Consider the following 12736-nt stretch of genomic DNA (forward strand, 5'->3'; position numbering starts at 1 on the left):
CAGACAGACAGACATACATACATACATACATACATACATACATACATACATACATAACATACATACATACATACATACATACATACATACATACATACATACATACATACATACATACATACATACATCAAAAGATGCGTATTTACGAGGCTTATTATTAAATCATATTTTTGAATTTTCTATATTTATAAACCAATAAATGTTTTTGCAAAAAAATTTAAAAAAAGTTTAATTTTGTAAAATTAGCAATACAATTTTTTCATCATATAACTATACATACATATATTTTCGCTAGTGTATCCAACCCTCATTGACAGTATTGAACAAATATTTCATAAGCTTCAAAAATATTATACAAATGTTATATAAAAAGTCGAAAATTTCTTAATTTTTTCAAAGTTTTTGAACTTTACACGCTTATAACTATCAGATGGAGCTGCCTATGGATTTTAAAATTTGTAATCCTATACTTTTGAATATTGTAAGTACAATACTATTAAAGTTTATTAAAAAAATATCGTTTGAGATTAAAGTTCGCCAAATAGTGAATTACTCGAAATTGTGACGTGATAGGAAGCAGTCGACGACGCAGATTCAGTTTGTTCTATAAAATTTTTTTTTAAGGAGGATTTCTGTGCAGACCTATGTAAAGCAGAAATCATTAATCAATTCTTTTTTGATTTTATTGTATGGTTAAAGTAAAATAGCTTAGCACAACGTCACACTTAAGATGAATAGATACTATGTATGTATGCACATATTTATCTCGCTTCCCGTAAAATGCAATAATACATAACTCATGTTTTAGCATAATTTTTATATGTATTTGCAATTTGGAACTCATTTGCAAAAAACAAATCTTTGAATTATTTGCGTATTTATTTACATGTAAATGATTTGTATTATTCTTGAGGAACATTAAAAGCCTGGATCCCAATCAGTCTTTTGTGGCTCCGTATGTGTTGAATAACAAACTATAATATCACCAGGCTGAGGTATGATGTTGGTGTCTTTTAAGCGTATACCGCATTCAACGTCTTTTTTAATTGAATCTACTTCATTCTTTAAATGTCTCATAGATTCAAGAGGTCCTGTAATGGAAAAAAGACATTCATATTATGTTTGTTTGGAAAATGTGTTGTATTCTTACCATCATAAATGGTTTCTCCATTTCGCATTAAACGAAATTGGTATGCCCTTTTCAATACACCTTTTGTGCATCGACAACCTGCAACTGGTACTTCTTTTCGTCCCTCCGTGATAGAAAACTGTTGTAAAACATTTGCTTCTCCCGATATATCTTCTACTTCTAATGGAGGCAGTTTATTGCTGATTTCTTCTTTTAAGTCGTCAATTAAGCGATATATGATATCACAAACTCGTATGGAAACGTCACCAGTAACTTTAGCAGGCGGTTCAACCGAAAAGGCATAAATGATTGCATCGAAAGATTTTGCCAATTCAATATCAGACTCTGACACATTTCCAACGCCGTAATGAACTACATCCAAACGACATTTATCGTTTCCACTATATGTTTCTAACACATCAAGTATGGCTTCGACCGAACCATGTACGTCACCTTTGATTATTACACTGACGCGAGGTGTACCGTCATCTGGTAAAGTCTCTTTGGACCTGGGACCATGTCTCAAACGGAATCTACCCGCTAAACGACGGGCGTCTCTTTCTGCTCGATATTTTTCCAAATGTTCTTCTTCTTTTTTACGTATTTCTTCAAGACTCTGTTCAGCTTTTTCTTTTTGAGCTTCGTGGGTCCGATATCTAAGGACAGAATGAGCCTTTTTCTGAAAGTGAAGAAAAAAATTATAAACACATTAACTCTAAAAACAACATTATATAAAAAACCTCTGTGTCAACTTCCAGAATTAAATCTCCAGCAAGTGGTAATTCTCGCCATCCTAATATTTCTACAGGTGTGCCCGGTTCTGCTTTATCCAATGGCTTACCATTATGATCAAATAGGCCTCTAACTTTAGCATGCGCAAGTCCACTAACTAAGACTGATCCTTTGCGTAAAGTTCCCCGTTTAACTATAGCAGTAGAAAGCTTTCTTAAAATAAAGCAAATAACTATTAATTATTATAATTTAATAATAATAATAATAATAATAATAATAATAATAATAATAATAATAATAATAATAATAATAATAATAACAATAATAATAATAATAATAGTAATAATATTAATTTAATTGTGAATAACTCTATGTATACTACACTATTATGGCGGTGAAAAATTACTTCGCAAATTGAAAGTATGCCGAAAATGTATTCAAACTTTCGAAGCATTTTTTGTTGCTAGGGGTATAATATAAAAGCTCCTGCGAAGGACCATTGAATAAAAATCATGATCATTCCGAAATGTTCGCAGTTTCCGAATAAAAGCATTATTTTTTAATTTATTTGCGATATGTACTCTTTCTAGCAAAAAACATTTTAAATTATTCAAGAAGAAGGGACAATTTCATGATGTATTTAGTACGTATTCCATTTAAATCGTTTTAAATACATTCTTATACTCTAATAAATTTGTCATAAGTGAACGCATGAGAAATTGCATGCACTTTTTGCGCGTTTTGTATAAAAAGGTGGGAGACAAATGTAGAAATGTTAATGACAAATAAAAGCTTGATACCTATATTAAATATACATATTTGGTATAGTACATATGAACATACATTTTTATACTATATAAGAGCGGACAAAAACGCTTCTATACAAAGTAATCACTGTTGCCAACTTTTTTCCCAAAAATATCGCTAAAGTCGACTGAAAAATAGCTAGAAAATAGCTAAATTCAAGACATTTTGAAAAATTTAGCGATAAATCGTCAAAATAATATTTATTATATGATTCTGAAAACAAATAGCAAAATTTTTCAGATTTTTTATATTATTCTAAAAAGTCAGCGATTTATCGCTAAAATCTATATACATACGTAGGAATGGGATAGTGATACAAACACATCTTATAACAAACACATAAGATAATCTTTTTTTATGTTAAATATTTTCACTTTGGGTTAGGAAAAATGTCAAGTTGAGGTTAATTTCGATATGCGACCCTATACAGATTGCTTTAGAAATGTTGTAAAGATAAATTGAATTTCGAAATGCTGGCCTTTATGGATCGATCCTTTATTTTCAGCATAAGAGTATTATTTATTTTTCCATTACAATACAATTACAAATTATATTCTTACCTAATTTACCGAGCAGGGTGACGATAACCATACGACCGTTGTAGTGTAGCAGACCAGGATCTCTGCTGGGAATCGAACCCACAACCCTCAGACGAACAGGCTAGCACACTACCAACTAGCCTACCGGGGCACCCAAGATTATTATTATACACTCCTTTTGTGGGAAGTTTATCTGCAATATCGATATGCGGCCCTATACGCCTTAGAAATGTTGTAAATTTTTAGGACTTTATGGATCGATCCTTTCGTCACTTATTTCCAATGTTCACTAATTTTTAGAATTATGGTAAATTTTATTATCATATCACTCATTTACTAAAAGACTAGAATAATTAAATATTCGTTTTTTGAGTACAACAAAATATACCCCTTTTAAAATTTTTCGTATAACTTTACCTGTACGCACAAATATTTGCTCCTAATTATGTTCTTCAGAACATTCAAAATAAGTATAATACACACAGCTAAAACTCAAATAATTTACATTGAATGCATATTTTTATACTTATACATACATATATGTAAATCGTCATTCGTAGCAACTTTTAAGCGATATTATCAACATATAAATGAATAAAAAATGCCTTAAAATCTAAAGAAAAATCGCTAGATTTCCCGCTAATAGCTAAATCATATTTTCCCCCGCAAAATGGGATTAAAAATCGCTAGATTTGACGAGAAAATAGCTAAATTGGCAACAGTGAAAGTAATCTTTATACTGTTCAAAAAAATTAAATCATTTGTTAATATTTTAAAATTTTACTGAAGCTGCGTTATGAATATTCGAGATTTTAACGTTTCGCTTTCGAAATGCAATTTTAAACGGCGATAGAGATTATGTCACAATTTTTCTTTCTAATATTAGTCAAAGATACATGTTAATTTCTGTTACACCCGTTATAACAGAATCACTCTCTGGTCCATAGTGCAATGTCCGTCTATCGGAAATTTCCGATGAGGTCACAGGCCATAATTATGAATATAATTTGAAAAGTTAGTGGACATAATCTACAAAGTCAGGAAAATATATCCACTAACTTTCATTGAAATTAGATTACTACTTCAACTATCTCTAATATAGGCAATCGGCTTTAATTTGTTTCCAATATTGTGTTTTTATTCTTTTGAAAATTCAAAAATTGCTACAAAATATTTGAAGATAAAGTCTGATTTTAATAAAAGTTGGTAAGAATATAACCCTAAATATGTGGATTGTGATCACCAAGTTTTTTCTAATTCTAATTATAAATAAGACCTGTGTTACTATCTGAAATTATGGATAGACAGACATTGCACTATGGGTCGTGGCCTCATGTTTTCCTGATTGTCTGAAATTTTAAATCTCCATTTTATATACATAATATATTTTTAACATTTCCTAACTTTTGTTTAACAATCTTAGTTCTGCTTTCATATACACAAACGGAAATTAATGTTTAGAATTATCTATTCAAAATTTTTAAAAATTCGAATCACAATAAAAAATAAAAAAACATAAATTTTTGTACTAAAAATTTAAATTTTTCGAAGCCGGTTAACCGAGACATAAAAACCGGATAACTCGGTTAACCGAAAGCCAATGTCTTAAAAACCCGGTTTGCAAAAAACCGAAATATGCAATATAAACCGGTTGTTAGATTAACCTGGTAACCGGTTTATAAACACTACATATAACATATAATTTTAAATAATTATTAAAAGTATCAGAATAACGAATATTTTGCGACAAAATTAACATCACTATTGCACATTTTCTTATTTTTAATTATTTTTATTGCAAATTTTGATAAATTATTGCGTTATATTTAACATACATATACACTATGAAAAAGAAAATAAAATGATTTTGGCCATCATTTGGTTGACAGAGGTGCATTTCCAAATTGTCTAAAAATAGTGCTGGCCAATTGGAATATTGTCAAATATTTATCTATTAATCCAATATTACCTAGATTAGAGTCTCTAAAAAAAAGGACGTATGGTCAGCTTAACATTGGTGGTAATCGATTTTAAATATTTACATACCAATTCTGGTCAGTAATGTATTTTAAGCAGTTTTAAATTCTGTTAAATGCATAAAATATCAATAAAATTTACAAATTTTCCCATATAAAACATTTTAACAAATGCTTTTTTGCATATTTTGCATAAAAGTTTCAAATAATCATTTTATGCACTTTTAAAACTTTTTCAACAGGGAGAAAATGCATTCTTTAAAAATGTATTATCTTAAACTTTTTAATATAAAAATTATATTAGAATGAAGAAGCTCATCCATAGTAATAGATTGGGTTCAAAATAAACAAGTAAGAAAGTATATTCGGGCGTGGCCATATGGTCGGCCACGCCCGACCATATGACCATATATGGTGGTAACCCTACACCAGTTATGAATATTAAATGTGATTTATTTTTCATAATAAAGCATTTATCTTCAATATTCCCTTGTTCCGATACATTTAAGCAATTTATGGATGAAAAACTAATTTTCTGAAAGAAGCTTTATATGGGGGCTAGGGGCAAATATGGACCAAACCCAATAAAATTTTGTGAATATATTTATATTTACATAATATTTTATTGTGCTGAATTTCATCGCGATATTTGTGTTTATAAATTAATTTGGGACATTCAAGTAATTTTCTGAAGGGTACTTTGTATGGGAGCTAGGGTCAAATGGGGCCCGATCTTTATGAAATTTGGCAGGGTCATCAAGACTTCTATAAAACTTAGTTGTGCCGTATTTTATCGATATATATGTATATTTAACATAATTATGAGCTCAGAAGCCCTTTTCGGGGGGTTCTGTTCTATGGGGGCTAGGTGAAATAATGGACCGATCTTAACCATTTTCAATAGGCTTCGACCTGTACCTTGCGCACAAGGTTTACATGGACAGCCAGCCAGCCAGCCAGACGGACGGACGGACATGGCTTAATCGACTCAGAAAACGATTCTAAGCCGATTGGTATACTTTAAGGTGGGTCTAGGACGAATATTTTTGTATGTTACAAACATCAGCACAAATCCAATATACCCTCCCCACTAAAGTGGTGTAGGGTATAAAAAAATCCGATATAAACTTTCAAAGATATAATCCTTCAAAGTTTTATACCTTTTTGATTTTTTGTAGTTTTCGAACAAATTACAATCGCCATAAAAATAGCGTTTCTTGAAATTTTTAAGAATTTAACATTGATATGTCTTATGTGTTTAAGGGTCAATCTTTAGGTGGGATTAGGTAAGATTAGCGATTAAATTAAAATTAATCCTCGAAAGATGTTTTTGAGTACTCAATTAGTTAATTTTGTTTGGAAGTTTAGGCGCCCAATGGAGGTGGTTTAAACTTAAGCACGAAATGCAAAAGTGTAAACAGCTGATGCAAAAAAAATAATACAATTTTAATAAATATAAACATTAAATTTTCTATTTATTAATTAGTACACTTCTCGCCACTTGAATAGCACATATATAATTTTTTTTTTTCAAAGCATATATTTTTGGATCAGAAATTTCTGGAAACTTGCTTTTTCCCCTCATTGTAATATTTTTTGTTCTGAATAAATGTGATACGAATAGTTGTCATATCTGTAATATTTGATTTTATATAATTTTTTTTGTAAATTAACCCAAAAAGCTAATGTTAAAAATTCGCCATCTGAATAGAATATCCCCAGAAAAAGTGATTTTATAGCAACTTTTGTAATTAAAACTTATTGATTTAGATTATTTACAACGATATAAATTAAACTAAGCTATTTTAGTAATGTGTTAAACCTCTTTAGTTGACTAACACTTCACAAATCCTGTTTGGAAGTGATTCATATAGCATGGCCATGTAATTCAGTTGCACTGAGCTCCAGACTTCTTTAATTGCATAGATTAGTTCAGGAAATGTTGAATACTTTTTTTTCCAGACTCATAAACTTTTCGGGCAACCCATTCCCACAAGTTTTCTATGATGTTTAAGTATGATGAATATGGAGGGCAGCTCAACAAGCTTCCAGAAATTCCTGATCCAAAAATATAAGCTTTGAAAAAAAAATTATATATGTGCTATTCAAGTGGCGAGGAGTGTATAAATTATGGACACTTCAAAATACATATTTTTGTTTTTAAGTTTTCATTAATTTTCATATTAAATTTACAATTGGTTTAAACTTAAGCATGAAATGCAAAAAAAATTAATACAAATTTTATAAATATAAACATTAAAATGTTCTATTTATTGATTAGTATAAATTATGCACACCCAAAATACATTTTTTTTGGTTTTAAATTTAAGTTTTCATTAATTTTCATATTAAATTTACAATTGTCTTCTTTTTTAAAAACATGCATTGTTTTGGTAACAAACAGTGACATTTTCTGTTGTTTTGTATGGCAACACTGCGAAATTTAATATTGTACTCAAAAACATCAAAGGGGATTTACATCAGAAATTTATGATTAGATTAACTAATCTGATTATTAATTGGCATTTGATTGCTCTCAACAGATTTTTGTAACCTTTGATCCCCAAGTATCTCGCTTACACGATATTTTTGGAGACTTTAAATTTAGCTATCTAAAATTCCCCAGATTGCAAATTTTTTGCCTAATTTTTCTGCCGTTTTTTATCGTTTATATACAGTTTTGTATCTTATATATATCATAATTTGTATCTTAGTATATAATATTATAAACTCTTCTGATTTAAATGCAACAAATTTTATAGATTTCTATCGCGGATCTTCTTTTCTGGAAATAATTTTATGTTAATCGAATATTAGTTTAGTTAATTCGATTGTCTGCGATATTTTATTTGAAAAATATGTTTTGAAGTCTTAAAGTCTTCATCCTTTTAATAAAACATGCATTATTAAGGTAAAATTCAACATTAAATTGGTACTGTTTAAATTGAATCATATTTTAAATATACTTATAATTGACGTAGGGCATATGATATACAGTAGCGAGCACAAAAATTGCAACGCGTTGCGATAAGATCTTTGATTTCGTCTGTCGCGAAATAACGGTAATGAATCCATCTCTTCTTTTTGCTGTTTATTCTCTTAACTTAGAGCTACCAAATAAGCAACATTTTGTTCGAATTTCTATTACTCAAAGTTAAATATTTTATATGTGCTGAAAAATGTGAACATTTTCCGCGATCACAAAAAACGCAACGAAATGAAATAACAGTAAATTTATGATTTTTGTTGTGTTTTTAATGGAAGTTTCTTAAAGAAATTACACAATAATTATCTTCTAATAAACAAGCTCTAGAGGATAAGAATTCATGCTTAAAATAGGATAGCTCTTTTGAATGAAAACTTTTTTGGATTTACATATTTAGTTTTATTTTTATAAAGTGCAAATAAAGTGCACAAATTATAAATATACACTCACATTTGCTCGCCAGTGTATATTCATATTTCTCACATTTTTAGTGCAACGTAAAATAATTGTGCGAAAGCACGAAATATTTAACTTATATGTATTTACCCTCGTCTTGGATCTGTTTTAGATTCCACAACAACTCCTTCCATTAGACCTGTGAAGTCTGCTTTTAAACCCATTAGCGTCGCCTGTGTACTAACTGCTTCTGCTAGCAAAGGAAGATTTGTGCCTTTCATTGCCGAAATTGGTATAACTTGAATATCGCCGCCATGTTCCTCTAAGGTCAGACCCATTTGAGAGAGTTCTTGTTTTGTTTTCTCCTGAAATAATTTATGATTAGTTTAAAAAATTGTCTGCATAACATTAGTAAATGAAAACTTAGTTTTTTTATATATACAATATTAGAAAGCACATTAGTTATGCACCTACACATATAATGAAATGCATGGGAAGGTCCGTAAAGTTTCCTGACCCATAATCGATTGGAATCTTATAAGAAATTGTAAAACAGATATAAATCAAGAAGATTTGGACGGAAGCCCACAGAGACTCTTTAGTGTAATCCTGGAAGTGGTAACCAATACCAATGAATATATGAGATATTCTTATTATTTTGATACCAAAAACACCTACTAAAGAAATTTTGGATTGGATTTTTAATCAATTATCAAGACAAGTTTAGATTCCAATATGTTTTGCCGCATGTATTTTTTACTTCCATGTTATTTTTGAAAATAATGTTACTTTAAATTTAGTTGATTTTAAAACAACATTTCTCAAATTTTTTTTTGTCCTGACATCAATATTTGGCAAGCTGGATAAAAGAATAAAAAGGTCCTTTTTGAGGTTTTTTCGATTTTTTCCACATTTATCACAAAGAAAATATACGCAATTTTGGTATCACATGAAAGGCGTTTCAAATGTCATATCAAACATTAATGTGCGATTAAAAAAGTATTAAAAATTTTTAGATTTTCAAATTTTTACATAGAATTTTTTTAATGTAGATAATTGAAATTGTTACATATTAAATATCAAACAATTTCACCATAATGGTTTTTTATGTTTTAAAAATTCCACCTAGTTAAAATTTAATTTTTCAAAAATTATTTTCTACCCGATAGTGTTAGTTATGCAATCAATGCTGACATAAAATGCATATCATTATACGCATAATTTTATAAGCTTTTCAGTGAAATTAAAAGAATATTTCAGTTTAACTGAAAGGCACTTGCTGTCCTGCTTTCTGCACTGAAAATAATCCATGCTCAACATTACGAAAAAAAATTTCGTAACTTCTATTTTCGTAATATTTACAAAAATTTCGTGTATAATACGAAATATTATTTAATAAAACCCTTTTCTATTTTTACGAAAGTACGAAAACCTTTCGTAATATTTTTTTTTTAAATTTTAGCGAAATTAAACATAATGATATTAATTATATTATCATTAAATAAAACTACAACATTTTTATAAAATTTAAGAAAAGTATAATATTATTCACGAATTATTTTCATAAAAAAAATTAAAAATTCGTGTGGTTGTACATTGTCCGAAATGCTTCGTGGTTTCGCACCATGAAATTCTTTCGTAATATATACGAAATTGTACGAAATATTTTAGTAAAATGCAAAATAATTTTATATATTTTACATTTTTTTTAAATACATAAATATGTTAGTTCTTTTAAAATAATTATTGTAAATTTAGAAAAAGATTGCGAATTAAAAAAAAACAATTTTTTTATGTTTTTTAAAAAAACATAAAAATTGTCTGCCTAATTTCCTGTAAATTTAAAATTACGTTTAATATAACTCCATAAAAATTACGAAAATAACAAAAAAAAAAAAATCCTAGCAAAATATATATTTTCTTTTTTTTAAATCAAAAATAATTCTTGTATATTACTAAATAATCTTGTTACGAAAAAAATCGTTACTTTCGTTAAATATTACATGCCTTAAAGAAATTATTTTTGTAAAAGAAAACAAAGTTTCTTAATATATACGAAAAAGATATTACGACAGGTTTTCGTATTTTCGTAAAATTATAAAGGGGTTGATTAAACAATATTTCGTATTATATTACGAAAAAAGTAGTTACGAAATTTTTTTTCGTAATGTTAAGCATGGATTATTTTTAGTGTAGAAAAAATATTTTGAAATTAACAAAAATGTTTGCATAAATTAATATTTCGTAAATTTTTCCATATTTATTCAAAATTCTCTTTTTTCAATTTAAGTAAATTAATTTTTTCAAGATTATTTTGCATTATACTAAAATATTTCGTACAATTTCGTATATATTACGAAAGAATTTCGTGGTGCGAAACAACGAAGGATTCGTACAATGTACGACATTTTTCGTATTTATTAGGCATGGATTTTTTCAGTGAATGTATATGTATGTCCACATTGTATGTGATATAAAATTAAATTAAATTAGTTCGGTAAAAAATTTAAAATTTGTATTGAATGTTATTTTTTTACTGTTATAAAATAATAAAGAAACAATTAAAAGTACAGATGAAAAGTGACAAATTGTTTTTAACACAAGATAATATATTTAATTTGTCATATTTTTGAGGGGTTTTACAACAAATTAACGAAAAATAGTCTAAGAACTTCAGTGTTTAAGTATAGTATGAAATACTTACAACATTAGCTTCAGGTTTATCAATTTTATTAATGGCAACAATGATGGGAACTAAAAATAAAAATATATATATTAAAATAAATGAATAAATGTAAAAAAAAAAATTAAATAAAACACTTAGGGAGAGTTTTACAGTTCTACCTAATGGAAAAAGTTTATGTATGAAGTATAATTTCGTTCCCTAGAGTGAACTATGAAACCGGCCCTTACAATTCGAAATACAGTGCACTTGCGAAAAGGTAAATGAATTACAACCGGTGCACACTGGTTTATAAACTTTTATATTTGGAAATAATTCGGTATATCGGAAATGGGGGCCAGTGAGTAGCCCCCAAAGTTTGTCACATTTTTTAAAAATCGCCAAAAATTCTTTTATGATCCGAATGAGCTGAATTTTAGAACCTGTTATAGAATTGATAAAATGATGGTGAACATTTGTTTTTTGCTAAAAAAGCGATTCTAGTAGAACCCCTTCTTAAGGAAGCGTTTCTAGTGGAACTTTTTGCAGAATTGATAAAGTGGGAATCTATGTTTAATTTATATGGGAGATGCTATTTCATTTTCAAGTCATCTTGTATTCGATGAAATTCTGCATAATTAACGTGCGTACAAGCTTTACATGGCATAGCATAGTCGACTCAGAAGGGATATTAAGCGTTTGTGCTGATGTTTGTTGGAAATAATCATTTAATATAAAATAACTTAAGAACATTTTTTCTAAATATATTTTAAAAATACACATTTTATTACAAAACCTATATGAGTTAGATACTCGGCCGGCAACGGTTGCCTCCTATGCCGATACCAACTCTCTATCATTGTTAACGTGACCAGACATCCCGCTTTTTAATTGCTTGATCCCGACTTAGATTTCAATCCCGCTTTTCAATAACAAATCCCGCTTTTTTGTTACATAACAGGTCAATCGTCCTTAATTTTGTTGTAATCAATTGGGATTTACTATTTAAAAGTTTAAACTTTAAATTAAGAAATTTTGTTAGAAAATAGAGAATCGAAAAAAATATTCTAGTATTTTTTAATAACATATCAAAATGTGGGTACAAATAGACATCAACTTTTTAAATAACAAATTTTCAGGCTGATGTTTAAATAAGTTAACGGTCTAAAGAAATTATATTATTTTAAGTGACAAGTGAACCTTAACTTTTTGGACACATGACTTTAAATTATAAAGCTGTGTTTTTTTGTAGAGTTATAAGAAAAATATCAATCCAATTTTATGACCAGTATTTTAAGTCCCGATCTACTGGACAATTGAATTTATCCTCACTTAAAGTGACTGTGTATCTGATCCATCAAAACACACTAATATTTAACAATCAGGAGAAATAAGTAGTTCCATTTGTGGTCCCATTCTGATTTGTTTTATTTTTATAACTAATAGTTCAGAGTGATTTTATCGAATTTTCTTATACACTATGTTTCCTCATATTTTACTCAGAATTCT

The 12736-nt window shown here is 28.4% G+C and overlaps 1 protein-coding gene across 1 annotated transcript; it reads right to left on the reverse strand.

Moving 5' to 3' along the window:
• Positions 1-860: 860 nt before the first annotated feature.
• Positions 861-11322, reverse strand: LOC119609743 (translation initiation factor IF-2, mitochondrial). The gene is made up of 5 exons (XM_037964644.1): positions 11270-11322; positions 8716-8930; positions 1870-2074; positions 1151-1808; positions 861-1091 (listed from the first exon to the last, which is right to left on the reverse strand). The coding sequence occupies exons 2-5, from the start codon at positions 8901-8903 to the stop codon at positions 919-921; spliced, it is 1224 nt and encodes a 407-aa protein (XP_037820572.1). The 5' UTR covers positions 8904-8930; positions 11270-11322; the 3' UTR covers positions 861-918.
• Between the last annotated feature and the right edge of the window lie 1414 nt (positions 11323-12736).

This window comes from Lucilia sericata, unplaced genomic scaffold, assembly GCF_015586225.1.
Source record: "Lucilia sericata isolate MDLA Ls3-8-SP2 unplaced genomic scaffold, ASM1558622v1 Contig001052F_arrow, whole genome shotgun sequence".
NCBI lineage: Eukaryota > Metazoa > Arthropoda > Insecta > Diptera > Calliphoridae > Lucilia > Lucilia sericata.